General features: G+C 50.5%; 10 protein-coding genes across 10 annotated transcripts; 5 read left to right on the forward strand and 5 right to left on the reverse strand.

Moving 5' to 3' along the window:
- Positions 1 to 75: 75 nt before the first annotated feature.
- On the reverse strand, positions 76 to 5689 carry ASPZODRAFT_161379 (hypothetical protein). Its single transcript, XM_022726511.1, has 2 exons — positions 5414 to 5689; positions 76 to 5264 (listed from the first exon to the last, which is right to left on the reverse strand). Exon 2 carries the CDS (start codon positions 5194 to 5196, stop codon positions 502 to 504), a length of 4695 nt encoding a protein of 1564 aa, XP_022578321.1. The 5' UTR covers positions 5197 to 5264; positions 5414 to 5689; the 3' UTR covers positions 76 to 501.
- Positions 5690 to 6055: 366 nt separating this feature from the next.
- Positions 6056 to 9384, forward strand: ASPZODRAFT_73605 (hypothetical protein; the record flags this gene model as incomplete). Its single annotated transcript, XM_022729903.1, has 8 exons — positions 6056 to 6122; positions 6204 to 6514; positions 6575 to 6745; positions 6811 to 8135; positions 8189 to 8271; positions 8332 to 8635; positions 8698 to 8877; positions 8937 to 9384. The coding sequence occupies 8 exons, from the start codon at positions 6056 to 6058 to the stop codon at positions 9382 to 9384; spliced, it is 2889 nt and encodes a 962-aa protein (XP_022578322.1).
- Positions 9385 to 9756: 372 nt separating this feature from the next.
- ASPZODRAFT_122904 (hypothetical protein) lies at positions 9757 to 10394 on the reverse strand (the record flags this gene model as incomplete). Its single annotated transcript, XM_022721333.1, has 2 exons — positions 10066 to 10394; positions 9757 to 9999 (listed from the first exon to the last, which is right to left on the reverse strand). Coding segments are annotated over exons 1-2 (411 nt in total), but the record flags the coding sequence as incomplete, so codon positions are not given.
- A 1201-nt stretch (positions 10395 to 11595) lies between these two features.
- ASPZODRAFT_31105 (hypothetical protein) lies at positions 11596 to 12019 on the forward strand (the record flags this gene model as incomplete). The annotated part of the gene is made up of 2 exons (XM_022728210.1): positions 11596 to 11710; positions 11799 to 12019. Coding segments are annotated over 2 exons (336 nt in total), but the record flags the coding sequence as incomplete, so codon positions are not given.
- An 825-nt stretch (positions 12020 to 12844) lies between these two features.
- On the reverse strand, positions 12845 to 13236 carry ASPZODRAFT_145754 (hypothetical protein; the record flags this gene model as incomplete). Its single annotated transcript, XM_022725104.1, has 2 exons — positions 12845 to 13105; positions 13186 to 13236. 2 exons carry the CDS (start codon positions 13234 to 13236, stop codon positions 12845 to 12847), a joined length of 312 nt encoding a protein of 103 aa, XP_022578325.1.
- A 473-nt stretch (positions 13237 to 13709) lies between these two features.
- Positions 13710 to 14612, forward strand: ASPZODRAFT_73444 (hypothetical protein; the record flags this gene model as incomplete). The annotated part of the gene is made up of 2 exons (XM_022729888.1): positions 13710 to 13900; positions 13976 to 14612. 2 exons carry the CDS (start codon positions 13710 to 13712, stop codon positions 14610 to 14612), a joined length of 828 nt encoding a protein of 275 aa, XP_022578326.1.
- Positions 14613 to 14770: 158 nt separating this feature from the next.
- On the reverse strand, positions 14771 to 16093 carry ASPZODRAFT_19119 (hypothetical protein; the record flags this gene model as incomplete). The annotated part of the gene is made up of 2 exons (XM_022727334.1): positions 14771 to 15896; positions 15963 to 16093. 2 exons carry the CDS (start codon positions 16091 to 16093, stop codon positions 14771 to 14773), a joined length of 1257 nt encoding a protein of 418 aa, XP_022578327.1.
- A 176-nt stretch (positions 16094 to 16269) lies between these two features.
- On the forward strand, positions 16270 to 18928 carry ASPZODRAFT_102627 (hypothetical protein). The gene is made up of 2 exons (XM_022720809.1): positions 16270 to 16457; positions 16524 to 18928. The coding sequence occupies exons 1-2, from the start codon at positions 16315 to 16317 to the stop codon at positions 18727 to 18729; spliced, it is 2349 nt and encodes a 782-aa protein (XP_022578328.1). The 5' UTR covers positions 16270 to 16314; the 3' UTR covers positions 18730 to 18928.
- An 85-nt stretch (positions 18929 to 19013) lies between these two features.
- Positions 19014 to 20733, forward strand: ASPZODRAFT_135845 (hypothetical protein). Its single transcript, XM_022723920.1, has 2 exons — positions 19014 to 20377; positions 20438 to 20733. Exons 1-2 carry the CDS (start codon positions 19240 to 19242, stop codon positions 20623 to 20625), a joined length of 1326 nt encoding a protein of 441 aa, XP_022578329.1. The 5' UTR covers positions 19014 to 19239; the 3' UTR covers positions 20626 to 20733.
- A 406-nt stretch (positions 20734 to 21139) lies between these two features.
- ASPZODRAFT_19122 (hypothetical protein) lies at positions 21140 to 27541 on the reverse strand (the record flags this gene model as incomplete). The annotated part of the gene is made up of 5 exons (XM_022727336.1): positions 21140 to 22699; positions 22758 to 23056; positions 23111 to 24620; positions 24679 to 25035; positions 25094 to 27541. 5 exons carry the CDS (start codon positions 27539 to 27541, stop codon positions 21140 to 21142), a joined length of 6174 nt encoding a protein of 2057 aa, XP_022578330.1.
- Positions 27542 to 27589: the final 48 nt, after the last annotated feature.

Here is a 27589-nt window from a genome sequence, read left to right on the forward strand (position 1 = left end):
ACAGCATATAATTACGCCCGTGTCCATACGAGTTGATCTACGACGGACCTTGCAAATCAAAGAAATAAACATTTCCTCGAGCTCTGTCGACCTTGGTAATATCACACTGCCAACAAAATATCAGATATAGAATCCATAATCTAGTCTAGCACTTCAGTCTAAGACCTGAGTCGAATGCTTGATAGCTTGGTGTGGAGACCAGGTGTACTCGATGATGCAAAACCTATTGAGCCAATAGAGTAAAAGGTCATTTCATAGATAAAACAATAGGTAGAGCACAGTAGAAATAGTTTTAGATCAATCCAAGGCTAAACCACAAAACTTTTGGGCGGAACATACAAGGGTGGCAGGGTATTGATTAACACATGACATGGGAGGGGGGTGTGATATACATGACTTCGTGATTGCTTTTCATATCGCATATTTTTTTCTTCTTTTTTGTGGAAAAAGACAAAAGAAATTGGTGAACGAAAAAGAACTCTCTTTTTTCGATGACCATGGCTAACGGCTCCATTTGGAGAAATCCAAGTTCTGCAAGATGTTCGTTTCGGCGGCAGCATTCCAGTCAGACGCGGGGTCAATGTTGACGGCGGCAAGGCGAGAAGGTAGCTCTTCGGAATGGATATTGGCCTTGGTGTTGCGCCGATACCCCGGATATGTTGCCTCGGCCGGCTCTGACGCCTGGGACTGCTGCCCCAGCACGCGCTCTCGCAAGCGTTTGATTTCGCGCAGCCGGTTCCGCCAGGACGAGATGTGTTCGCCACCATGGCTGTTCCAGACGTGCGAGAAAACCGAGGCGTTCAAGGCGAGGGTGCGCACAAAGGCCGCTAGGTTCTTGCCCGAAATCACCTTGGTGGTGGCCGCAGGCGAGATCTCGGGAAACCCGGGTTTGCTCATGAGTTTCACCTCGTAGGATAACTTGTCAAAGTCGACTGTCTCTCCCTTTGGTGTGCCGTCTTTTTCAACAGCAATGCGAGACACCGGGCTAATCACAATATTGACAAAATTGAACTGAGACGGTATCGTGTCGAAAGCGAAAGGAAGGTTTGAGCGATTGAACACGACATTGACAAAGTCATTCCCAATGTGGCGCTTCTTGTTGATGCAGTTCGGGTCGTTGTCAAAGTCAGTGGGCATCATGGTTGGAACATGGTACACGATTTCGGTCACCCGATCCCGCCATGCGTAGGTGTACTGTCCGTCAGTGGAAGGATGGAGCCCTTGCGTATTGAACTGTGCGCCTTGCAGTTGCACCTTCGTGCCTAATCCTGATAGGAAATATTCATAGTCCGCGCTCCCGGAGGTATTGGCAAGGATTTCGGCCTCGGTGGTCTGGCCGTGATCGACATAGATAACACCGACTTTATGTCCGTCCACGATGTCATTTCTATCAAATGTGCTGATAGCTCGACGCGTCATGTCGTCATCTGGGAGAGGTATAGGCTGCATCACTGTAGGTGTTGGGAAAGCAGTGGTGGTCAATTGCAAGAGCACATGGCTGGGGAAGATAGCAGTTCGCATTGAATCTAAATGCAGATGGGCATCGGGCGTTGGTGGCACCTGGTGTGGCAGGACCGGCGCCGTTCGTTGCTGGTACATCGCATAGGTGGTCCCAGAGGCTTGCCGTTTAGTGATCTGCGTCAAACCCGATACTCCGGCAGTCTCAACGGTGACAATACTCGTCCCGACAATCCAGGACTTCTTTGACGCAGGTCCATCTGCGGGAGATGGAGGAAACGTCTCAAAGGGAATAGTTTCGCCCAGATCAGAGAAAGTGGCTCGTTGCATCAAGTCGATGAAGACCTGGGTTTGTTCCTCGACCGTTTCCTTGCCGTACTCATCCATAAATATCAGCCTGCTAGTGATCCAATTCACGTGTTTTGGCCGATCCTGGATCTTCAGAGATAAGAACCAGAACACCATGACATGATGTGTCAAGGCATAGATGTATCGCGAAATACCATCCTGGAATGTTGTATCTGCGGCCTCAGCATGAGATGACGCCATTTCTCGTATGCCACCGCTCAATCTTGCCGAGTTCGGGGTGCTTCGAATAGTGGCCGCTTCCGCGACTTTGTGCCGCTGCTCTCTGGATGTCTGCAAGACCCGGATGCAGATGCCAAAGACCGTACGGATTTCTTCCTCCCGTAAGTTGACGTATACGTCCGGCAGACGTGCAAGCAACGCCAAGAATTCGAGGATGTGGACGGCAATATTCGACATGGTGATCACCTTGGACATCTTGTCCAGAATCTGAGTGAGAGATTTTGTGACAGATAATGGGATCTCATAACAGCAGACAAAAAGTGCATGGATGCAGCCGCGTGATGTGCCGCTCCAGGATCCAATAATGCCCAGCATGAAGGCCCGAACCAGCTCATCTTCTTCACTCTTGGCAAAATGATCATGAAAACCAATGAGCATGGATAGACAATCAAAAATGCACACAGCGACGTCTGTTTTCTTGACCCCAGTCCATCCAGGAGGCTCGCGGAACGTCTCATTTTTTATCTGCTCACAGAGAACGCTGCGTAATAACTTGACTTGTGGGATCGCGCTGTTGAAGAAATCCTTGTTCCGGAGTTGCGGCCCGAGATGCGTGAGGACATAACTATAGATATCCCAGTTTGTTTCCCGTTGCAGCAGGGATATGATTGCCTCCAACCACATGTTAGCTTTCAACGCAAGCTTCTGGGTATAATCTTGGCCTGACAGATGCGAGAGTTGGGGAGTCGCGTATGCGTAGACAAAGGGACTGGATGTGTCCGGTGGCTGCTCAGGAAGGACCTGAGGCGAAGCGTAGGTCCAAACCGGTGGTGTTAATTTTGACGAACGAGCATACAAGCTCGAAGCACGACCTATGGATTTGGAAAGGATACCATAGGGCGTGTCTTTGAACGAAGAACTCTGCATGTTATCAATACCGGAGACAAAATCACCGGGACCATCTTCCAGGGACCCATGGCCGTTGACCCCAACATCGACTCTATCGCCCAGAACGTTTGATAAGAAATCGTACTCTGAGGCTGAGATTACAGTAATGGAGCCGGATGAATCACATCGGAGTCTGAACAACAACTTCAGTACGGTAAGGCGGGCGTCAGAAGGTCGTTCTGGAGACTGTGCAATACCCAAGATCGTCTCAAAAACCACGGTAGTTTTATTTGCGGATGAGTTCAATGAGCGGAGGAAGATCTTGACAAGCCCGACAGCACAGACATTGGCCAGAGAGAGCTCTAGGACCGAGGTAGAGGACCGGCGCCGAGTCGGAGAATTCAGAGGACTTTCACTCTCACTGAATTCTTCAGCCTTCAGGTCACGGGTCATCGGGGCACTAATTGTATCCACCAGCATCTTGAATGTGTCCTCGTTCCCAGTCGTCATAGAGATCTCAACGATGAAAGAAACGAGAGATTCCAAGAATAATAGATCATCTTCATCAGAGAAGCCCCGAAGCATTGCTTCAAGGAGACCTTGCTCCTGGAACAAGGCAAGAGACTCATAGGTAGGAAATGCATCCTTTAGTGTGTCCAGTGCTAAGATGCGGATGTCCGAAGGTTTCCCAATAGATCGAACGAAACAGGAGATCAATCTTTGGCAATTTCGAACCCAATTTGGGTTTTCGGGAGAACAGAGGCCCTCAGTCCTCAACAAGTTGATCACGATATCAGCTTGGGAAGGGTCAATGTGCCGACTGACTTCCATAAAATACCGACCGGTGTCCAGCTTCTGTTGATTGTTCATTTGATCCCAGACACCTTCCAGAACAGATGCGATCCGGTTGACATAAGCTAGAATGTTGGACGTGTCATCTGGCGTTCCACTCCGAGGCTGATTCAGGGTTCCATCGGGTTCATCAGCAGTAACTCTGTGAGAGCACTTGAGGAGAATATCGATGAATCTCGACCAATTGTCACCCAAAGCAACATGGATGTATTCACCTTCCATGATGTTTAGGCCGAGTTCCAAAACATCAGCTTCGATACGGCCATCATCCTTACTGAGAACAATTTGTAGGGAGTCCACCAATTGGTCAAACGAAAGTTGAGGCATGCCGTGTTGACTGTGTGCACGAACAAGATCGGCAAATGCATAGATTGTTCCACGAATGACATTGAGATTTCGGCCCTGGTCCCCTGAAGACTCAAGAAGAAAGGAGTGAAGAATATTCACCATCTCCGTCTGACGTCGGGATTTCGCCAGATTCCGCACAGCTCTTGATGTAGGGCCTGACAACGATTTGACGGAAGCATGAATACTGCACAGGACTTCCAATAGGGGACTGAAAACCCGGTCAGGGACATCTGCATATAGGATGACAGCGTCGAAGAGGGCAAGCGAATTCTTGATGTCACCAGCAACGCTAGTTTTCCTGCAGATAAGAAAGACCTGTTCTAGCAGGGAATCGATTTCATCATCGCTCGGTGGTTTGCGCTGCAAAGCAATTAGATCCACGGCGAATTGGAAAATATCACTGAAGCTTGTCTCTTCGATGCTCAACCCATTCGACCGCGTGAGTTTGCTTTTTCTTGCCTTTGACCGTGCTGAAGAGAGGACTTCAAAGAGCGGGCCTAGGCAAGTGGTCACTATTGGCAAGACCGATGAATCTGTGAACTCGAGTTTTCTGCCATGGTCTGATAAGGAAATTAAGGCTTGGACTCGTGCAGCGATGAGATCAGGTTCCATGGGGGAGGATATCGCCTCGAAGAGAGTACGCCGAGTTGGAAGAGGCAAGTCTTGGCGCATCGCAAGAGCCTCCATTAGCTTAGAGCCACTTCTTCGAGCGTCTGGGGAGCTTTCATGGTGCAATAAGTACGAGCCAGCTTCCCACAGGGAAACGGACTGCTCTGCATTGAACCACGGGAGCGCCCGTGCGGCGTGCTCGGCCTCATCAATGGCATAAGCGAGGCTATTCCGCTGCGCAAGTGCTTTCAAGAGCGTCTCGTACTCGGGAGCACTGGCAGTGTCCGAGGAGTTGGATACCACACTGCCGCGATGCATTGATTCGAATCCAAAAACCACCCGACTGCTTCTTCGTCCTTCGCTCGCGGGCGAGAGATACTCCCCGCCGTTTTCGTACTGAGAGACTGGGGATTGCGACTTGGAACGTCTCACACCTAGGGTCTTGAACACTTCTGCGAAACTCGATGTGGACGGCTTATGGTGCGGTGGTGATGGTGCATCATCAGAAGACATACGCCCTGATGGACGAAACTTTTAACACGGAGGCTTAGGGTAGGCAGGGGCTAACTATCAGGTGGTATCTGTGAACCGGAAGAGACAAGAGATTAGTCACCGATAGAGATAGATAATGGAGGGCACTTTGGGTGTGTGAGATAATGAAAATCCAACCAATGCCATATGAAGTGCCCTCCACAGAGAAAAAGGTCGCCTGATCAAAAGAGGGTCTCACCAAGTCCTGAACAAAGAAGCTTCACTGCTCTTCTAGGAAAAGAGGCTTTAGAGAGCATATGAGATGACGTCTATCCCAGGTGTGAAAGGCGTCTGACTCGGCGCAAGTGCAGAACCGGGTTTGTACCGTAGACGATCCTCTGACTCCAATATAATATACCAGTGGATCAAAACACAGCAACTTCAAGAAGAAATCTCTCTCGGAATGTGTCCCAGCAGCAGGCGCAGTGCTTTCCCTCTCTTGTGGCGTGTTGAGTGCGCTTTGGCCTGATGCGGCCCGCCAAGCCGTGGTTCAGCAGCTGCCAGACGCTGCGACCGCCGACGGCCGCCGTCAGGTCATGTGATGCGGCAGAAACACCCCGCCAGGACCGCACCGCTCACCGCCCGCAAAGTGGCAGAGCAACCCGCCAAACAAACTGCCTGACCGGGAATGAGGTCAAAGGGATCCATCCATTCAGGTGCCTTCCACCAGAATCTCTGCCAGACACACAGGCGGCTTTGACAACGCGCAGCTCGCTCCACACGCATATATAGACTGGCTGGAGCTGACTCCGTCGCTGGCTAGCACCTTTTTTCCTTTTTTTTCTTCTGTTTCTACTTCCGTTCTCTGATATTCCGGCTCAGACCCCACTGTGTCGAAAAGATGGCGGACCTGGGAACTGTTGCTGAGGCCCTTACGGCGAGTTTGGATCCTCGGCGAAACAAAGAAGGTGAGAAAGAGCTCGCAAGGATAATTTTTTTTTCGTGTGGGTTGTTGTGGTTAAGATATTGATGTGGATTTCTCTCCCCAGCGGAAGCTGCTCTGCGTTCGCAAGAGGCAAATCCCGGTTTTTCTCTCCAGCTGCTTCAGATCACGGCATCCACTGCCTACCCGATACAAACCCGTCTTGCTAGTGCCCTCTTCTTCAAGAACTTTATCAAGCGAAACTGGACGGATGAAGATGGAAACTACAAACTTCCTTTCGAGGAAGTCACCACAATCAAGCAAGAATTGATCAGCTTGATGATTTCTGTGCCTCCTGCAATCCAAACACAGCTAGGCGAGGCAGTCAGTGTGATTGCTGACAGCGACTTTTGGGAGCGTTGGGATACTCTAGTTGATGTGAGAATGTCTTAACCTATCTGAAGAGGAAGTTTGCTTGTTCTTTGCTGACCTTTTTAGGACCTTGTCTCGAGATTGACACCGAATAACCCTGCTGTCAACAATGGCGTTTTGCAGGTCGCTCATTCCATCTTCAAGCGATGGAGACCTTTGTTCCAATCGAACGAGCTGTACACCGAAATTAATCATGTTCTAGACAAATTTGGCAACCCCTTCCTGCAGCTGCTTCAGGTAAGTAGTTGGTGCAGTGGTCCTGGCTAGAAAGCAAAAATATTTGTGTTCTGACGGCTATCTAGGGCCTCGATGCCTACCTCGAAGAAAACAAGGCGAACAAGGAAAACCTGGTGCAGGGATTTACACAGCTCAATCTTATGATCAAGCTGTTGTACGATCTGTCCTGCCACGACCTTCCCCCGATGTTCGAAGAGAATATTGCTGGAATAGCTTCGTTCTTGCTCAAGTACTTGACCTATGATAACCCGCTCCTTCACACCGATGATGAAGCCGAGGCAGGCCAACTGGAGTATGCTCGTGCCGGAATTTTCGAGGTCTTGACTCTATACGTCCAGAAATTCATGGATGCGTTCCAGCCTCATGTGGGACAGTTCGTCGAGAGTTCCTGGAACTTCTTGACTACCATTGGACAGGAAACCAAATACGATATCCTTGTCAGTCGGGCCCTGCAGTTCCTGACCTCCATAGCAGCTATGCCGGAGCATGCCGCTGCATTCCAGGCGGAAGGAACTTTGAACCAGGTTATCGAAAAGGTTATCCTGCCCAATGTGTCTTTGCGGGAGTCGGATGAGGAGCTTTTTGAGGATGAGCCTATTGAGTTCATTCGCCGTGACTTGGAGGGATCGGACAGTGACACTAGGCGCCGGGCTGCCACGGACTTCCTGAGGCGCCTGGCCGAGAAATTCGAGCAGTCGGTGACCAAGGTTGTTCTGCAGTACACTGAGCATTACCTCAATGAATACACGAAGAACCCGGCGTCGAACTGGAAGTCTAAGGATACGGGAACATATCTGTTCTCGGCCATCGCTGCGAAAGGAACTGCTACTGCCAGCCACGGAGTGACCGCGACTAACCCACAGGTCAGCATCACTGATTTTTTCCAGCGCAATCTTGCCGCGGATCTCATTTCAGATGATGGAGTTCATCCGATCCTCAAGGTCGATGCTATCAAATACCTGTACACTTTCCGGAGCATCATCACCAAGGAACAGTGGCAAGAAGTTCTGCCCATGCTGGTTAAGCACCTCGCTTCCTCAAACTATGTTGTTTACACATATGCAGCGATTGCTGTCGAGAGAGTCCTCTACCTCAGTGATGGACAAGGACAACCTGTTATTGCACCTGCTTCGATCACACCCTTGGCGAAGGACCTGTTGGAGCATATTTTCTCCTTGATCAAGAAAGATTCAGCCCCCCAGAAGGTTCAAGAAAACGAGTTCTTGATGCGATGCGTGATGAGAGTCCTCATTGTGATCAAGGAGGGCGTTGTCCCCTATACGGATGCTGTGCTTCAGCATTTCATCGACATCACCCAAATCATCAGCTCCAACCCTAGCAATCCGCGATTCTATTATTTCCACTTTGAGGCACTCGGCGCTTTTATCCGGTATGTACTGTTGGTACCAATTTTACCTCAAGTGATGTTGCTGACTGCGCCAGGTTTGCCGCGCCCTCTAATCCAGACAAGCTAGAGCAGACTCTCTATCCGCCTTTTGCAGCTGTACTTCAAGGAGATGTTCAAGGTCCGTCAGGCCAATTTGGGATATGGCTTTGTGAAATCCACAGCTAATATCATTTCACAGAATTCATTCCCTATGTCTTCCAGCTCTTTGCGGCTCTTCTCGAGGCCAATCCGTCGGGAACACTGCCCACCTACTACCAGAACCTTGTTGCCCCCATACTCATGCCTGTCATGTGGGAGTCGAAGGGCAACATTCCCGCCCTTGTCCGCCTTCTGTCTTCGATCATTGCCCGTGGCTCTCAATTTGTCTTGGAGAACAATCAGATCGAGCCGATTCTGGGCATTTTCCAGAAGCTGCTTTCTACCAAAGCCAATGAGAGCCATGGGTTTGATCTGTTGGAGAGTGTTATCGCGAACTTCCCACCGTAAGTTGGAGCGTTGACCCGATCACCTCTTTAGACCTGACCAAACTAACTCTCGGCCGTAGGGCTGCTTTGGAGCAATATTTCGCCTCGATCATGCAGATCATTTTGACTCGCCTGCAAAATTCCAAGACCGAAAATTTGACTATGCGGTTTGTGCGCTTCTACCATTTCCTCTCCGCGCGTGACGACAAGGGCTACAGTGCCGATTTCGCCATCCAGGTCACCGATAAGGTGCAGGCAGAGTAAGTTGGGCTTCTATCTCTCAAGTCTTTTTTTCCCCGCCATATTGACTCATCCCTAGTCTCTTTACTCCCATCTACCTGAACGTCATTCTCCCAGAAACCCAGAAGCTTGCTCGGCCTTTGGATCGCAAGACTGCCGTGATTTCTTTCACCAAGACACTGGCGAATTCGGAAGCCTTTGCCAACCGGTACAAGAAGGGTTGGGGCTTTACATGTGAGGCTCTCCTGAAGCTCCTGGAACTGCCTCCTCTCCCGGCAAGCAAGGACGATATGATTGCTGAGCACGATGTTGAAGACATGGCCTTCGGCGTCGGGTTCACCGCTCTGAACACGATAAAGCCTGTTACCAAGGATCCATGGCCAGAGACTGGAGCCGACCTTAAGGTCTGGGTTGGAAAGTACCTGAAGGAAGCCGACAAGAAACATGGCGGACGAATCTCTGGATTTGTACAGGAGCGCTTAAGCGACGAGGCCAAGACCGTACTGAACAGCTATATTGCTGCGTAAGTACAAGTTCTGAGTGAGCCGGCCACAAAAAAAGATACCTATTGAGATGACTGTTACTACATTCTGACGGCTTCTTAATTTTAAAAAAAATCCCCCCCCCCATGGATTGCATTTCCCTTACTCTGGACGATAGAAAAACATATTCTAGTTATTTAAATGCATTGATGAATTAATGGCACCCGAATTGTCCGTATGGCTCAACCAACCATCGTAACGTTCTATGAGTATCTTATTCTTATCTTACGCGACCAGCGCGAACATTGACATCATACACAAGCAAGAGTTAAGCATAGAATCTTTTCATTCAGGCTTACTCTGTTCGCTTTGGGCGGGAGTCGGCTCGGCCTCAGCGGCGGTGTCCGGGGCGTCATTCTTCGCATCCTCGAGATCCCGGTACTTGCGGCGCGACTTCTTCGACTTGCTAGCTTTCTTCTTGCGGCTCTGGTCGGCTTTGAGGGCGATGCGGCTCTGGTCGCCCTTTTGCAGCAGCTCGACTTTGTCGGCTAGTAGTTGGCGGGCGATCTTTTCATTCTGAGACCGGGAGCGGGTAGCCTGCGATTTGACCACGAGACCGGTTGGTTTGTGGATGATTTGGACGGCGGAGTTGGTTTTATTCTGAATACATTAGAATAAAACGTTATTAATACGTTAGGGGCGACAGGAGGCGAAGGAGTGATTTACGATTTTCTGTCCGCCCGGCCCGGTGCCTTTCAGGTAGGACACGGTCACGTCCGCATCGTCGATCTGGAGACGGGGCGGTAACTGCTTTGCGCTGAGGGGCGTGAGGTTTGAAAAACACCGTGCTAGTTGGATGGCCCGTTTCTTGTCCACAAAGCCCAGGCGGAACATCAGTGATAGGCTGGCAGGCCAGGAACAGAGTAGGTATAGGTGATGCTGCTGGAATTGTACTGTTGCGCCTGGCTTTAGTTTCGTCTCAAAAGGGGGTTGATAGATGAAACAGTGCGTAAATAGTCTGCGAGATAACCGAGTCCCTTGATTTTGAATGGAGCTCAAGGTTCCTGGTCGACAAAATAGTTTCTGGATAGGGTGGATAACTATGGCGGTGGTTGTCAGTTGAGTCTGATATCACCTGACGTTCCATGATCTTAATCCCTCCGTCCAGACGACAAGACAATCTCGATTCTTTATTTTATATTGTTTTTCCTTTTTACCTTCCTAGATGACTATAGAGGCAGACCTTATCCACTTTCAATATGAATATCGATTCATGATTCCCTTATATAAGGATAGCAATTCTAATACTACAACTTCAGATCTTTTTTCATCTGGTGCAGCCACAGCCAAGGAAAAGTCTGATAAATTCTATCAAGTTATTAGAAAAATACCCTTGCTGAATATCCACCACCTAGTTGGTTCAGTTCAGTTCAGACTTTACCAATACTAACAAATGTACTAGGTGTAAATATAGAAGACAAAGAGTACTCTCGATGTCGACTCTGAAACACCAGGTACCGAGTACGACAACGGTATGTAGTGAATTAAGGTGGCTGCAGATGGTTGCAACCAGGTACTACTTACCAAACCTATAATAGTGAATTATAGTCTATAAGAATACGAAGCAGTCGGACCAATTGACCGTTGTTCATGACAATTCCGAGATCTACTAATAGTACTACTGCGCAGTAGAAGAACCTCGCCCCTGATCTATCTCGACAAGTATTCTAGAACTCCACAGACCTGTGGATCGATTCTTGACATTTGGAGTCCCTATGTCTCGCGAGATTTAGTAACTGCTATATACGCCATTTATTTAACCTTTGGTCCTAGGCCCAAGCGATAATCCGTAAGTGTGTCTGTCGCCCCTCCGCCGTGGCTCAGTATTCCTTCACCTGTGCTTACGTCCGTCCCACCAAATTGCGTCGCCCAGAATTAATTTGCCTGATCGCCGCGCTCTCCGCACCGCCGTGGAGGCACAAACCCCCCGCAGCCCCTAAGACCTCGCTGACTGCCTCGTCCGTTCCTAGATCCTAGGCTTTGTTTTTCTTTCTTCCTCCCTTCTTAACATGGAAGCTTAGGAACGGCTCTTCTTTTTCTTTCGCTGGCTTCCCCAACAGTGTGACCCCTTTCCAGGCAATCGATAAGCTCCCTGGCCGCTCACGCCACCTTTTTTTCCCATCAAGTAAAAGATCGATTGATTTTGCACACGTCTTGTAGTCATTCCAGACAATCGTCAACAAGATATCCGAAATAATGTTTCTGTTCTGGATTATCAGCTCTTTGAACCGCTGGATTCGCTTGAAGATTTACCAGTATGAGGTGACTTTCGCGGTCTACATGCTCACTCCCACGGAGAAGTTTATTTTCAGTACGTGTTTCTGTTTTTGGTCGTCTGGGTTGCAGTGGATTGTTCCAAGGGAAATGGCTAACATGGAGTCTTCTTTTGTTTCGTGCAGACTTTCTTCTCTTGACTCTGATCACAATGATGGCCACCGGCGCCTACATCTACCTCCCTGATCACGTCAGAACGATCTACGGCCACCTCTACTACTACTGGGACGGAGAACGCCCATTCATTTCCGGAAACTTTTCCTCGATAACGTCTGTCTTCCGGGAGAGCGGCACGCAGGCCTTGGAGATGGTGTATGAAACGGCGAAGAACGCCGCCGCCACTGCGAAGCCTGTAGCAGAATTGTGATGGGGGAAGAAAACTCCCATCCGCCCCGACAACCGGCAAACCTGAAACCAGCCTTTTAAACACCTCTTCGATCAGCCTTCGATCCGATCGAGCGCACTCATATATTTTAATCAGTTCTTGTTCATCATGCAGGCATGAATGCCTCTGGCTGCAGTGCATGTCCTAATCTCTCTGTTTCGCAACATCAGCTTCTAATTCACGCACCTGGTACAGTGTTCCCTTGGTGGTCAAGTACAGTCCACTGTCTGTTTTCTGTGGAGTCTGAGCAGTTCGGCGTTAGTAAAGGGGACCGGCGCACATTCTTAAAGCCTGAAGCAATCTGATATCGTGCTTGTGTCTATGCTGCCTCTTCTATTGAGTTGGCTTTTCTCATTGATACCACTAGAATAATTGATGTAATAAACTCCTTTCCAAAGCATCGTCTATAATACCAAAACACAAACTATGTGGGTTCCGGGTAAATGCAATGGCCTTCTCAGCGTGGGAGATTCTACCCAACCTTGGTCTGTTTAGAAAAGAATGGGTGTAGATATTGACAAAGTGAGAATAAAGAACAAAATGAAACGAGAAGCAAAGGAATTAATAAACCAGCCAACCGAAAACTCCATCAAGATGCCCAGAGAAGAGTGTTGTACATATGTGCAATCATCTGAATGGCTTGTGCCACGAAAACCCGGGTACTTTTTTTTCCCCCATCCACCAAACAGGTAATCTCTCTCGAAGTGGTCCTGCAACCCCGGTAGGTAGCTCTGCTCTAGACGTGTATATATCCGTTTTTCCCATCACATCCCCTCTTCCAGTGGTCTACTCCTGGCTTGACATCGTCTCTGTTTGCCCCTGTGCCAACGCTTGAGCCTCCGAGGCCTCCCGCGCCTTTCTCCTCTCCAGCTTCACCGCATCCACCCGGCGCATCCGGGCAATCTCGCGATCTATTTCGTCCCGCTCAAGGGGGATCTTGTGTGATTGTTCGGCGGTGGGCCAGAAGCCGGTGACTGTGAAGCGATCGTCAAGGTTCGTCCCGAAGTAGTACATCCAGCCGATGGGGAAGAGAACGTATGTGCCGAACTAGGAACAGTAATATGTAAGCATTCTGTAACCGCATTGAAGAGGGTCAAAAAAAGCGAAAGGACACCGGGTTGAAGTACCTTGAAAACCTCGAGGTTTCCGCCTTGCAGCTTGCGCAATATAGACGACATCGCGGGGTTATTGACCAGTATGTATGTTGACTTCCTTTTGTCTCTTTGTACACAAGACAATAGAGCTAGGATTACTGATGGCAGCGTGCAGAGTAATTGATGGGCTTTTCCTCAGGTTATTTCATACACGCTGATCTGATCATCCCACCGCACCCCGCCGGACCAATCAGGTGCGCCCTGTTCCAACTGCCAGTTGTGCAAACAGAACAGACATGCCAAGGGATATGTCATGTGACTTATTGCCGGGGCCTCGGCTCAGGCGGTTCCCCCCCGCAAAAGGCATGAAGGCGATGATCAGAGGAGGGCAAGGAGAGAGCTCAGGATGGGGGATTTGACGACTTTCCGCTCTCTCCTTCCTTCATTATTCTGCAGTCTGTCTAGTGAGGTCTTATCCTGAGAGAGACTGGTCCGTTTTCACACTCTGAAAGGGTGAATTATCAAGGATCTATCACTTATGCCGGAGCATCTCAGAAATGGCGAATGAGGACCTGATCACCGTTGACTACCAAGACCGCATCGCGATCGTCACCCTCAATCGACCAGAGAAGCTCAATGCGCTCGACCAGGACCTATACTATCTCCTCGGTGAACGCCTAAGGGAGATCGAGAAGCGCGATGACATCTTCATCACTGTTCTCACGGGCACGGGACGGTTCTTCTCAGCGTGAGCATACCTAGACCTAAAGTCCAGGATCTAAGAGAATCCCCAAGGCAATTTCTTTGTTTTTAACAAGTACAGCGGAGCCGATGTCGGTATCACCAGGCCAAATGGCGCGTTGAGCAGCAATGCCCGCCGAGAGATCGTCAAGGGGTTTTTCGCCAGCAACGTAGACCTGACGCGCACCTTCTACACGCATCCGAAGATCCTGGTGGCGGCGCTGAACGGGCCGGCAGTTGGCCTGTCCGCTGCGCTGGTCGCCCACGCGGACTTTGTGTACGCCGCGCCGCATACTTTCCTACTGACGCCATTCTCGTCGCTCGGCCTGGTTGCCGAGGGGGGCGCGTCGCGCGCGTTGGTCGAGCGGTTGGGCATCGCCAAGGCCAACGAGGCGCTCCTCATGAGCAAGCGCATCACCTGCGACGAGCTTGTGGCTGCCGGGTTCGTCAACAAGGTTATTGCCGCCCCGTCGGGGAGAGCAGACGACTCGGCGGGTTTCCTCGCCAAGGTGCTCGAGGAGGTCGAGGACCGGCTCGGCACGCACCTGAACCAAACCAGCTTGCTTCAAATCAAGGAGCTGATCCGGAGACCTGAACGGGAGATTCTCGACCGCCAGAACAGCCTCGAGGCATTCATGGGTCTGGAACGCTTTTTGAGCGGCGTGCCGCAGGAGGAATTCCGCAAGATAGCCGCGGGGGAGAAGAAACATAAGCTGTGACGTGTAGAACATGTGCACAGCGGTGTCCACCGCAAAGGATCTGGTGATAATTGGCTATATACAAAGTACTTTTAACATTTTTTTTTTCTAAACGAACAACGCCTGCCGAGTAAACCTCCCATGCAAGTGTTTTCCCTAAAATGCACTCGGAAAAATTCTCAATCATCATCACTACTTGCATCCTGGTCTTCTTGGATCCGTTTGGCTAGGATGTCCTGCCATTTGCCCATAAACTCCTGCATCCCCCCTGTTCCGGCCAGCGACGCATCCACCACTTCCCGAGGAAGCTTGTGTGCCGAATACTGCGGGCTATTGAATGCATAGGCCTCTGGGTCATCCTTCTTGATGAGCCGGAACTCGGCAAGAAGGGGTGCTGGGTCTTCGCCCTCGTCTTCAGAATCGGGCTCACTCTCAGTGTCTAGCTGCTCGGAGCCATGAGCCACCACGCTGGCGGTACCGTCCGGGTTAAGAGACAGTCGAACAAATTGATCCTCTGCACCATCCTCATCCTCCTCGACAATGCCTACTGGATCCGGCATTTGCAATATTTCCAGCCAGCTGAAGAGGATGGGGTCGGTCCGATCCGCCCAGGGATTGATATCGATCAGCCAGACACGCTCATGCGGAGGTGGAATGTAGACGTCAAAGACAAAACTTGCGTCCGGAAAGGTATCTTTGAGCTTGTCGTCGAAGAACGACTGGATGCGGGACCGGAGGACGTCGCGCATTGGAAACAAGAAATCAAAGTGGTTCTGGTCACGTTGGGAAATACACAGCAGCACACGATTGCGCACGAAGCATCGGAATTCTAGAGATGGGTTGAGGTTGAAGTATTTGCGTAGTACGAGATGATAGGGGATGGCCGGCGGCGAGTTCGCTGAACCCTCGTCGGACACACACCCGTCGAATGGATGTTCTAGATCGTGTGTGATGAAATTACTGCTCTTCAGCAGCAGGTAAACGTCATTCGCCGAAGTGCACTGGAGATCGTTCGTTGCGGAGATCCACGTTGCGTCCTTGGGTGCACTCCAGTTCAACTTTGGTGTCACCTTCCCTCCTAGCTCCGCGATCGTCGATTTGACACGAGAGTGAACATCCGGCCATTCGAATGACGGGTCGGGTTCCTCGTCCTCATCTTCGTCGGAGAATCCGCCAAGGTTGTCGTCCTCGGCGGAGGTGCTGTTGGTTTCACCTGGAGGCAGGACGATGCCATCCGCGCGGAGGTACTTTAGGAACGGCTCGGTGAGAGGAATAGTGCGCGCTTTAGGGGAAACTGTTCGATAACTGCCAAGACAGCTAGATTAGCATTCAAGGCGCACACAGAATATCCTAAAAAAACAAAATACTCACAGCGGGTGCCAGTAGTCGTAAGAGCAGTGGAGGATGTGCGAATGAGTCAGTGGCGGAAATGGCAGCCCTGGAAGCTGGTCGGTGGATGATTCCTCCACAGGTAGTCCAGCACTAGGCTCTATGAGCGGCATCTTTGTCTCTTCACGATGAATCTGGACTCTCACTCAGAAAAGATTTGATGGGCGACTGAATCTCGCGATGATGGTGGGGGAAGTGACAAAAATTCGGGCGGTGAAACCGATCAGAATGGCACTGATAAGGATAACGACCCTTGGTATGTTGATCTGGCCTGAGAAGTGCAGCTTCACGCAACCATCCCAGTCCCGGAGCTCGCTCCATCTCCAGCGCCGTCATGGCATCTGAAATACCGGATCCCCAGACTTTGAAGTCATGGAAGGAGGCATTTCAGTATCCAATTCCCACGGTGCGGCGTGTGGAGCAGGAGCTTCGCCGGGACATCGCGAGCAATAAGGAGAAGCTACGTGCGCTGGTCGGGTATGTCCTTTGAAAACAGACCAATTGGCCGCGGCTTGTTAGGCTAACATTTACGGTGTCATACAGAACGAGGTATAGGGAATTGCTCGGAACTGCCGAGACCATTGTGGCTATGAATCGCGAAATCCAACAAGTGGATTCGAGTCTGGCGGATATCGGCCATCGGTGCAATCCGAGGCTGATCGAAAAGAATTATACAACCCATGTTGCTCAGATAAAAAGCGAAGCGAGGACAGAGGATGCAGAGAAGCAGACTGCAGGCGCGCAGCTTGCGCTTTTGCATCGGTCGACGACCCTGATCTCGAAACTCTTGAGGAAGAAGAGCTCACCGTTGCTGATCGCGAAGCTCGTGGTCGTCTCTCGCCTGATACACAAGACCTTGTCGGAGCAGCAGACTATGCCGCCATTCCTGGAGACCTTGCGAAATCAACTGGCTACCCTTAGACAGACTCTGCTCAGGCGCGTTGATAAACGCTTGGCTGCTGCCAGTTCAACGACCGAGGACATTCTCGAAACGTTAGCGGCGTACTGTCTTGCGACGAGTAGTTCTTCCGATGGCGCCATCAATCACTTCCATAAGGTTCGCTTGGATGGAATCAGCAGTCAACTAGCGCTGAACAATCTTTCTGACACGCACGTCCTGAAGGCTTTGAAGCTGTATATCCGGACGCTTCAGACTACCAAGGTTCTCTTGTCACGTCGACTGTCCGATACGCTCGGAAAACTCAAAGCGCGCCCTATTTTGAGTGACCCGGAGATTCGAGCTCTGGACAACTTGGACATTGACATCCTCGGGCGCTGGGTCGCTGTGGATGTCAAGAACTTTACGCCCTGGATCAAGACGAATGAAATGTCCAAAGCCGAATCCGAAAAGGTCATGAAAACATGGTCTACCCAAGCGCTGGATCGTTTTGTGTCAGGCTGCCAGGACGCGCTCGCAACCTGGAACGATTTCTCGGGACTCATTGCTCTTCGCAGGAAAACACTGGAAGGCTGGCTGTCTTCCAAGGCGTCAACACCCACCCATTCATCGTTAGCTGTCTTGGACGGTATTCGGAAAGTCTTCAATGAATCAATCACCAGACTTCTATCGACCCAAGCTCAAGCCTTGGAACACTTTGGCCAGCAAGTTTCATTGACAATTACAACATGGGACGAAGTTGAGCACAGTGGAGCGCAATCGCTGTGGGATTCTAAATTGCTAAATTTTGAGTACTCGAACGGCGCTGCTGGCCTCAAACAAGTGATTACTGATAGGCTGCTTGGTCGCGACGAGAATGTCAATGCTTCTTTGAAGAACTATCAGACTTGGCTAGCAGACATTCGTCGCTCTGGAGAACTACTCGCTGGACTGCGGGTGATCAAATGGAATGAGATCATTGATGAGTACGATGATGAAGACCCTGATTTGGATGTCGCCACCATATTGAATGAAGACGACCCTCGTCTACTATGGGATGCTCTGAAGGAAGCAATCGGAAAGTCATTCGAGAATTTACAGGCTGCCTTCGGTACTGCTTTTGACATGTTTGAAACGTCGAACCAAAGCGGCAAATCAACCTTTATGTTGCGCCTAATTCGACAGATTCGAAGAGACGCTCCTGCTGAGTTTATGGAGAAGAGGTTCATTTTCGCGCAAAGTATTGTTCCTGCATTGCAGAAGATGCTCACTACGGAGGTTGTCAACCGAACAGACGTCCAGAAGTTGAACTTTGGCAATGCCAAACGGGTTCCAGGCAGAACGCTGTGGGAAGGAGAGCCTTCTCTCCCATCCCAACCATCTCCAAATGCATTTAGGTACTTGCGGCGGCTGATGTCTCTGTTGGAAGAACTTGGTCAGGACCTGTGGGATCCGTCGACGATGCAGGTGCTCCGAGACATCCTGGACACGGAACTGTCGGCTACGTTCAAGGCAGCCTACGGCAACACCTGCAAACCCCCAGCGACGGCTACAAACGAGCAGCACCAGCCTGCCGAGCTAGAGACAACAGACAAGCCTGATCGCTCGGTCGATGACCAGGACTCTCAAGACACAAGAACAGAAGACCATATCCGGGACATCAGAATCCAGCTCTTGTTCGATATCTTGTTCCTTCAGAATGCGCTCGCTCCTCCAGCTGCAGCATCCACTAAACTAGGTGACATGGTTGTCGAAATAAAGGATAGTCTTGATCTCGATAGTACCACGACTGAGGGTCTAAAGAAAACTGCCACGGAATATTGGAAACGTACGCAGTTGCTCTTCGGGCTTCTGGTGGCTGAATCAAATTGATTGAGCTGGTACCCTGGGATTGTGATTGATCGGGAGGTAGATCCTGGAATCCATTGCGTGATTTTAAGCTATATTATTATATTCATCTTCTCTGTAAATAAAGAGTTCATTGACAGTGTGGTAGTAATTATTCAACTGACTATTGGTTACGCACCCAAGTCAACAGTGGCCAATGACCACCCAGTCTATTACATATACCCAACACCAAGCCATAAGCTTATAAGATTGCCAAAGATAAAACCTCTTCTTCTCTATAGCTCACTATATGCTATGTAGGACATATTCAATGGTGAAGATCTATACCAGGAGTTATTATTTCTCTGACTGAGTCATCGGCGCTGTTGACGAATGATCGCGGGGGATCGCCACGGACAACGTCACGTTTCCGGACTCAGGGTCGCTTCGCCGCGGGAAATCCCAAGTGTTCTCCATCAACGCGAAGATGAACCAACCTCGTTGTCCATCTCTCACTCCCCGACTGTCTGTCACATTCGCTCCTTAACCTTCACCATGGCGGCTCCCAGGCTCCCATTCCTGTATCCAAGTCTGATACGGGCAGTCCGCTCCTGCAAGCCGAGACCGAAGCCGAAACCCTTCCGACCGACTGCCACCACACCGAGGACCGGCTTCCACACCAGCAGGCCATGCGGGCAGCAGACGTTTCATCGACGGTATGGACCAGCCGCAGGGGAGTCGAATCTCCCTCCGCCGGCGCGCCCAAAGGAGGAGTCTGGCCACTTGCCAGGTGCAGCACAGAAGGACACCAGCAGTCCCGAAAAACCTCAGAGCAGCGCGGCGACATCGTCTGAAGAATCTCGACCGGTGACAGAGATGTCACCGTTGGAGAAGCCAACTAGCGAAACGGCCTCGAGTCACACGCAGAGCAGTGACAGCCTTGCTGAAGCGGATGAATTGTTGGAGGAGACCGAACCTGCCGAGGCCGCAGCCGTGGACTTTACCCCCGCGCAGTTCTATTATGAAGACCGAGCGGAACAACAAGCACACCCACCGCCGAACCTGAATGAGAAGAACCCCTTAGAGGATGTGCTGCATATGCCCGAGCCGGCGACGTATATGACGCCGTCGGGAGTCCCTCCTGCCGACTCGCAAAAGCCTCCACACCTGTCTCCTTCGCCCTACGTTCACCATTTCGATACATGGACCCTTGTGCGCGACCTCTCCAACGGTGGATTCTCACAGGACCAATCCGTGACAATCATGAAGGCTATCCGGAATATTCTACAAAGCAACCTGGACCTCGCGCGACAGTCTCTGACATCCAAGTCAGACGTCGAGAACGAGTCGTATCTGTTCAAGGCCGCCTGCTCGGAGCTCCAGTCCTCCCTCCAGACGGCTCGGAACTCGGAGGTCCAGCAGCAGCGCGCCTCGCGCACGCACCTGGAGCACGAGGCCGACATCCTCTCCCAGCGCCTGAACCAGGAACTCGCCGGGATGAAGGACGACATCAAGGGGATGTTCAATGACCACAAGATGGCCACGCGCGAGCTGCAGCGCAGCATCGACACCTCCGTTCAAGAGATCAACTATAAGATCACGGTCTCCCTCAACAGCGACGGTAAAAGTGAAATCGAATCTCTTCGGTGGGTTTTGACGCGCCGAGCCGCCCTCGCCGTGGGCATTAGTGCGTGTAAGTAAAACTTCCCCTTACTCTTTTCTTGGAATCTTTGAAATAAGACTAATTCTGTAGTCATGATCATCTGCTTCTTAAGATATTACTCCTACCGCATGGCTGCCGAGTCACATAAAGCCAAAGAAGCCGCCGCCGCCAAAGAAATCGCAGAGTCCCGGCCTCGAGAAGCCCATCCGGTTCAGCCTGAAGTACCCTTCCATGATGTTATTATTCCCGAAGCTATTGTCAGCGAATCGTTGGGATGAAGATCATCCACTATATCGATCCCCGTCTTCCTTCCTTGCCTTTCTTATATTTATGTCTTCCAAGGCTGTGCTAGAGTAATATGCCTTGACTTTTTTTTTTTTTTTTTCATACGGTGTTACTGGCCATAGACGTGTATTCCATTCTCCTTTGTCTATTTATTGTCTCTGTTGTGTCCCTGATCCACATACACTGTCCTAGATACCCTTTTCATACACTGGACGTGTCAATAGATTAATTCTACATGGTTTCATCTTTTTGAATGGTTCTTTTTCATGTTTCTCATAGCTTAACCACGCTAAGAATATATTCTCAATTAACTACTAGGTTTCCCAGGTTCAGACAGTATCTGAAGCACTTAATTTACTCTAGTATAATATCAGGAGCATCTTCTCCAAAACCATTATATGAATTCTTTCTCTTAGATACAGGCAATAACAATAAACACTATAAGTCATAACTCATTTATTCTTAGATTATTCATTTATATGTCTAATTATATATAAGGATGCAGCCCTAAAAGTCCATCCGCAAAGTGATTGCTGGCATGGCCTTCTGATCACCCTGCGCATCCTGTCTGCTCGCTTTGCCTGCGCTAGATCCAATTTCGGCGCTCCTCAGAATCTCCTCAAGGAGAGCCTTTTGCTCTGGATTCATGGATGCCACAAGGGCGCGGAAGATCGGCTGGCCGGCCTTTGCTAACTCTAGCAACAGAGAAGCGGTTTCGGGGTAGATACTCGACCCTTCTCGCTTGGCACGGGATAGGAGCGCGGATACGACAAGCATGATGGCTGTTGGTACTTCGGTGGGGGAGAAGGTGCCCGTTGTCACGCATGAGACGAGCGTGCGAGCGATGACGGTTCTGGAATTCTCCGGATCGTTGGGGACATCCCCTGATTCAGTCAAAGAACCGACCAAGAATGCGATGAGTCTGGGAATGAGATGCCTGGAAATCATCGCACTGGTGAGAGATCTGGGACCTGGAGAGAGCAGAATCGAACGAAGGCAGCCTGCAGCAACATTTGCAAGACCGACATCCTGAAGGCAGTCCAAAAGTTCAGCGAAAATACGGGGAAGGATAGGATCCTGCGGAGGAATAAGATGCCCGGCGGAAGTTAGGAGAATCGTGATCGCCAAGAGCGTGTTCTTCGCACAAGGCAATGAAGAATCGGACTCTCTGCGCTGGGCAATGGTGAGGGTAGTGAGGAAACGGGTTAGACAACCCCGCAATTGCCGAGATATAACCCGGAGATTTTCGGGGCTTGCCTCTTGCTGATCAGCGATGATACTATTGAGAAATTGTCTGAAGACTGGAAGAGCCTGAGGGACAACCTCGTCCTGGCATATTCCTGTAGCAAGGATAGTCGTAAAGATATGGAAGATGCACGCATGAAGATCATGACGGATGATAGAAGGAAATACCGAGGCAACGTCAACCAAGGAAGAAAGTGAGAGACGGATGAGAGCAAGAGACTCGTCGGATCTGACATTGAATCGAGCAAGGGGGGTAGCTTCGCGAAGGTTCGGTAACAGACTGGCGAGAACCAGAATAATACTCCTCGTGAGCTCGAAAAGTTGTTCAATATCATCTGATAGATGATCACTGCGTTCCTCACTGCCCTTGGCAGAAGGATGATCCAGGGACAAGTTCCTAGCGATCTCGATGATCACGTTCTGAATGGGGGTCCCTTCAGTTAATACTAGACGATCGAGACTGTCCATGGTCTCCGAGAAGATGGCATCCTGGTACACAGCGTTTCCAGATATCACCGGCCTAAAAATCCTCTTGAGGGCTTGAAGAATCTCCAAACGCTGTGTTGGAGAGGTAGACTGATCAACAAGGGCCTCAAAGGCCAGTCCGAACAAGACAAAGAAGAATGCAACCGGTTCATCGCGGTAATTGATGTCATGACCCTTGCCTTCCGGTGTCAGTTCAGAATTGGCTTCGTCCCCGTCTTCATTCTCGGCTTCTGCTAGCGCTGACTTGCCATCGAGCGCATCGAATACAAAGTCAATATCCTTTTCGACAAGACCAGCAATCGCATTAACGAGATTCAACCAGGAATCTTGGTAGAACTGTATAAAGAGTTGGATTTAGCCAAGGGAGCATGAGTAAGGACTATTGCCGGCTCACCTTTAACAAGGTCTCGCGGTTGAGTGCTGCGTACACCTCATCGAGACTACCGGACTGGGGAGTGCCCAAGCTGCCTGAAATATCAGGCTCGAAACGCAGGCGGGCAAATTCTTGCAGAGATGAGAGCCACAGGGGTGTCAATCGGGTAAGATAAGGCTGGACCACCTGGTTCAAATAGTCCTGTTCGGCACTTGCAATCTGCAAGCGTGCCCAGGCAGAGAAGAGAGCCATTTGGACCATTACCCTGGCATTTGAGTTGAGCCCCTTGAGGTCTCCAATCTCCGTCGTTTCGGGGTTTTCTAAAAAAAAAGATCAGTAAGAAGGACGAAAGACCCGGCGGATTCAGCACCCACTAGCAAAGCTTTCTAGTCCAAGAACAAGAAGTTTGAAAATTCTTCCCATCCGATCGACATTTGTAACAATTCCTGTTGCGATGAAGGTAGCAGATACATTGATTGCTTCGGAGGCCAGCTCTGGCGATGAATCTGCCGCGAATGCCGGGGTGAGAGCCGAGCCGATCTGAGCCTGATACTGCTCAAGAAGGGATGCTTCGGCAAAGTCGGGATCAGGAGTTTTTCCAAACATCTTCAGGACTTGGTCAATGATCTTTAGACCCCAAACTCGAAGTTCTACGACGTTGGCAGTGGATGCGGAAAACGCCATTCGAACAATATCGCCGACTTTGTGCTGAAGAGCAAGCTCTGCAGGGATTGTTTGGTCTGGCAAAATGGCCTCTTGCACCGTTGCGAGTAACTGACTGAGACAACTCATTGAAAAGTTACGAGTCTGCCACTTGAGTAGCTCTTGGCTAGCAACAGCCTCGTTTGCAGAGTCTACCTGCGTTGCACCAGCGACAGCAGATGCAAATCCTGCAACTTCATCATCCGGTAACTCTGGGGCGGCAGTCTTAATTGTGGATGCGGGCGGAAGATCCTCCACCTTCGTGCGTGTCTTGCTCAAAACGTTCTGGCACCGCTGAATCCAGAGCCCAGTCTCCGTCAGTGCTGTTTGCTGCAACCAATCCTGGATCATGCTTCTGATTGACACAGTATCAGGAGCATCGTCGAGCGCTAGCCAGATCTCATCCTCCAGGCTTGGTGTGGCGGTTTTGATGACCAATGGGGCATCCCTTTTCATGAGATTATTGAGTCCCCGCACGGCGACTTCTCGCATTAACAGACTGCTGGCTGAAAGCTCAGTCTGGAGGCGTCTAACATAGCCCGAAAAGTCCACATATGCCGGTGCGTACAGCGAGAGATGATCCAGACATTTAGAGCTCTCAGTCACCAAAGCGGGGTTTTCCTCCAACTGGAACTGCCTGAGTAGGGTAAGAATAAGGTTGCGCGTCTTTGTGATATCTTGCAAGTCCGGGCCAAGGACATTGATCAGGGAGTCAATACAGCGACTTATAACGACCGGAGTCAGAAAAGACATTTCAAAGTTGGATGTTGCTAGTGAAGCCGCCTCCTCGTTATGGGAGTCAGCATTGTACAGTTGTGCAAGCATTCCAAGCGAACTGGAGACGAAAGGCGAAAACGTCAGACCGGCAGAATTGGCCACCCTCTCTAGACCTCCGAGAGCCCAGAAGTGGACGACCGGATGAGGATCGTTGCATAGAGACATCAGCACGCCGACAATGGTCTTCAAATGAAGACCCGCTGCCATTCCACCCACCTGGGCGTGGATACAGCCCAGAGCAGCAGCGCAGCCAGCACGCGTGTTCGGGTTTCTGTTTTCGACAATGGTATCGACGAGCCAGTTGATCTGAGTGTTTGTGAGAGCGTTACCTGCTTTGTCACAAAGCCGACCAAGAGCCTCAACACCGATCGTACGTATGACAGGATCGGCGTCCAGGATAAAAGTCTTCAGTAGGGTTAGTTAGGCCGACGAAATCAACCAGGAAAGATATGCCCCGACTTACCTGAAACAACTCTTGCAAGATTTTATCAGTTGCTGGACTCAAGTTTCCAGCAGCGGACTCTGTCTCTTTGGTGGCGACTTTCAATGAATGAAGCAATGCCACTGCAATGTTTACAGTCATGGCAGCCTTCCGACCAGGGTTCCGCTGAAGAGTCTGAGATGACAGGAACATGGCAATCTGCTCAACGCTGCCCTCCTGGACTTTGGGAGCGTGTATAGGAATCGCAATAGAAAACAGGTCTATGGCAGCATTAACAACACCAGTAGCAGGTGGTTCGGCAACCAGAGAATCCCCGTCCCTTGAACAGTACAAGAGAACGGCATCATGTTCACTGGCCTGGCAGATTGGGAAGGTCAACTGCCAAAAAGAATTAGCCCCCTGTCAACAAACCAACCGGCTTTAGATTTCCACTTACAACATCATCGATAACGTCATTTGCAGAATTGACCGCAGACCACGCTGGACCATTGTCGTTCTGTAACTTGCCAGACAAAGTGGCACTTATATACTCACGAACGAGGCCTGTCACGCCGAAGCCAGAATTATCCGAGAGCTCCCAGAGGTTCTCGAATTGCGCAGTTGCACCGGCTATTGAGCTCTCAAGTGGGTTTGACAGAGATGCATCTGGATCCGCAAAATACGATGTTGCCAAACTCAGCAAACTTGACTGGGAAATGATATCGCCATGGCTGAGGTGATGGACCCGTAGTAACTTCGCGAAACATTGCAAGACACGACGTCGAACCATGGTGGAAAAATCATGTAGCTGCAAAGAAGGGAACAGACGCTGAGAGATGTCTTCCAATGATTTCTGCCGCGGCAGCTCATCGAGGAATTCCACCGTGTGCTGAAGCATGGTAGCAATCCGCTTCGCACCATCAGCAGTGATTAGTTTGCTGTTGAATTCGAGAAAAACGAGTAAAGTGCTCAAGGCACATTCCCTGACATGTGCCAAGAAACTCATCTCCAGACTCCCACGCTTCGCAATATTCTCTTTTCCTACATGTTTTGGCAACGCGTTTTTCCACAGAAGCATCAGCTGGGAGATGTGAATCTTGACGAAACTGGGTCCAAGGGGCATTAATCCTCCAATGAGAATCCATGCGACTTGAATTTGCGTGCTGGCGGCACGCAGCTCGGCACTACTGCTTGTCTTCAGGAGACCGGTAGCCTGAGTGAACACGCGCGAAAAGACATCAACGGAGCCGTACAACGTCTGCAAACGGGATGTACTGAGCATCGCCGAGAGCCCATTTGCGAACCCAAGACAACGCCTCGGGGACTGCCTAGGTGTGCCAAGCTGGCCGATCTCTCTAGTTAGGCTGTTCATGCAGATCGTCACACACGAGAGAAGTTGATGCGGACATGCTAACACAAATTTGCGGAGACATTGTGCAGTGTGGATTTGAACAGTATAACTGGGGTGGGCAAGGACCTGAAGTAGGGCTTCGCGACAAGCTTCCGCAAGGACACCAAAGGCAGATCCCAACGATGATATCAGGGATGACAATGCACTGACAGCACTAGTAAGAGAATACTTGCTGGGTTCCCGACGCTCTGATAAAACCTGCGGGTAGTCCTTCAGGACATCATTGATGAGCCACCTGGCGGCGTTGATTTGAGTGTTCTCACGCAGTAGCTCTTGACCGACTGCTTCCTCCAGTATGTTTTTAACAAACTTTCTTGTCATGAGAAGGCGGAAGCGATTGTATGTAATTGTCGGGTGGTTCAGCAGGTCGAATAGGAAATGAGTCGCAATCTGGCCATAACGTTCTTCCACAATCTTGTCTCCCAGATTTCGCATTATCAGCTTATAGCATACCGCAATGCCAGCCCTTGTGCGATTCGAGGTGGTACTTCTCAAATAATGCGTCGACAGCTGCCGGAGAAGGTCTGGGAGTAGAAAGAACAGACGTGAGTCCGCCTTCTTTGGCGCGGAAGATTCCGATGCATCAGCCTCATCCTCGTCATCCCCCGGTCTAGGGGCTGGCTTCTTAGACATTCTCTTCAGCTTCTTGGGCTTGGGAGCAGGGTCAATTCGGATTTCAGTGGCATGGAGTTTGACCAGCGCTTGAGCAAGACACGCAGCAGCCGCATGTCTTACAGGCGCGACAGGACTGTCAATCACCTTCCAAATGACTGTCTTCAAATGATCAAAGTCGCTCGAGTTCTCAAAATACGGCGTCATCTTCACCAGCTGTTCAAGACATCGGCAGGCGTTGACCTGTACAAAGGTCGACTTGTCGCCTGTGGCAGTATTCCGGGCTTGTTTCCAGACATCGCGTGCCGTCGCTTCGTCCACCGGAAGGCCAACCCCGACCACGATCTTTCGGAGAGCGGCAAAGACCACACCACGGAACCCCGCATGGTTACTGGTCTGTTTCAGTAACTTGAGCAGACTCGAAGCCACATTGCTCGACTGTGCAAAGGCACTCTCCCCCGCGGCGGCGAAGACCTCGCCCAAACAATGTGCCGCGGCGAATTTCGACCTCAACTCGGCCTCGCTCTTGCCAGAATTCAGGACCGCCAGCAATTCTGTAATTGTATCATAGAGGATAAGCCGGTCTCCCTTCCCAAAAATTGCCCCAAAACATCGGCCCAGGTTATTGCGGAGGACTCGAGTAGTTGTCGGCGAGGACAGGGTAATGACCTTGAAGAGCTCGCTTTTCAGGAATTTCTGCTGCGCCGAGATCTGCGCCGGGTCCAGACTCGACACATATTGCACCAGGTCCGACGTAAACGAGAGAAGGTAGAGATCCTGCTGTTCGGAGGGGAGCGCGTGAAGCTTAGCGATGTCGAGCTCCGCACGTGCAGCGCTGTCGGACGGCGGAGCGGTGCTGGGAACAATTGCAGGGTAAGACATTGAATCCTAGAGAAACGCCGGCAGGTCTATCCATCAACCGTTATCGAC

Source organism: Penicilliopsis zonata (genome assembly GCF_001890105.1).
Source record: "Penicilliopsis zonata CBS 506.65 unplaced genomic scaffold ASPZOscaffold_17, whole genome shotgun sequence".
Classification (NCBI taxonomy): Eukaryota; Fungi; Ascomycota; class Eurotiomycetes; order Eurotiales; family Aspergillaceae; genus Penicilliopsis; species Penicilliopsis zonata.

Excerpts from the sequence above, each read along its gene's own strand:
- ASPZODRAFT_161379 (XM_022726511.1), bottom strand. The coding sequence starts at position 5,196 with ATGTCTTCTGATGATGCACCATCACCACCGCACCATAAGCCGTCCACA.
- ASPZODRAFT_102627 (XM_022720809.1), top strand. The coding sequence starts at position 16,315 with ATGGCATCTGAAATACCGGATCCCCAGACTTTGAAGTCATGGAAGGAG. Across the intron at positions 16,458-16,523 it reads AAGCTACGTGCGCTGGTCGG|AACGAGGTATAGGGAATTGC; the intron begins GTATGTCCTTTG and ends GGTGTCATACAG.
- ASPZODRAFT_135845 (XM_022723920.1), top strand. The coding sequence starts at position 19,240 with ATGGCGGCTCCCAGGCTCCCATTCCTGTATCCAAGTCTGATACGGGCA. Across the intron at positions 20,378-20,437 it reads CGCCGTGGGCATTAGTGCGT|TCATGATCATCTGCTTCTTA; the intron begins GTAAGTAAAACT and ends CTAATTCTGTAG.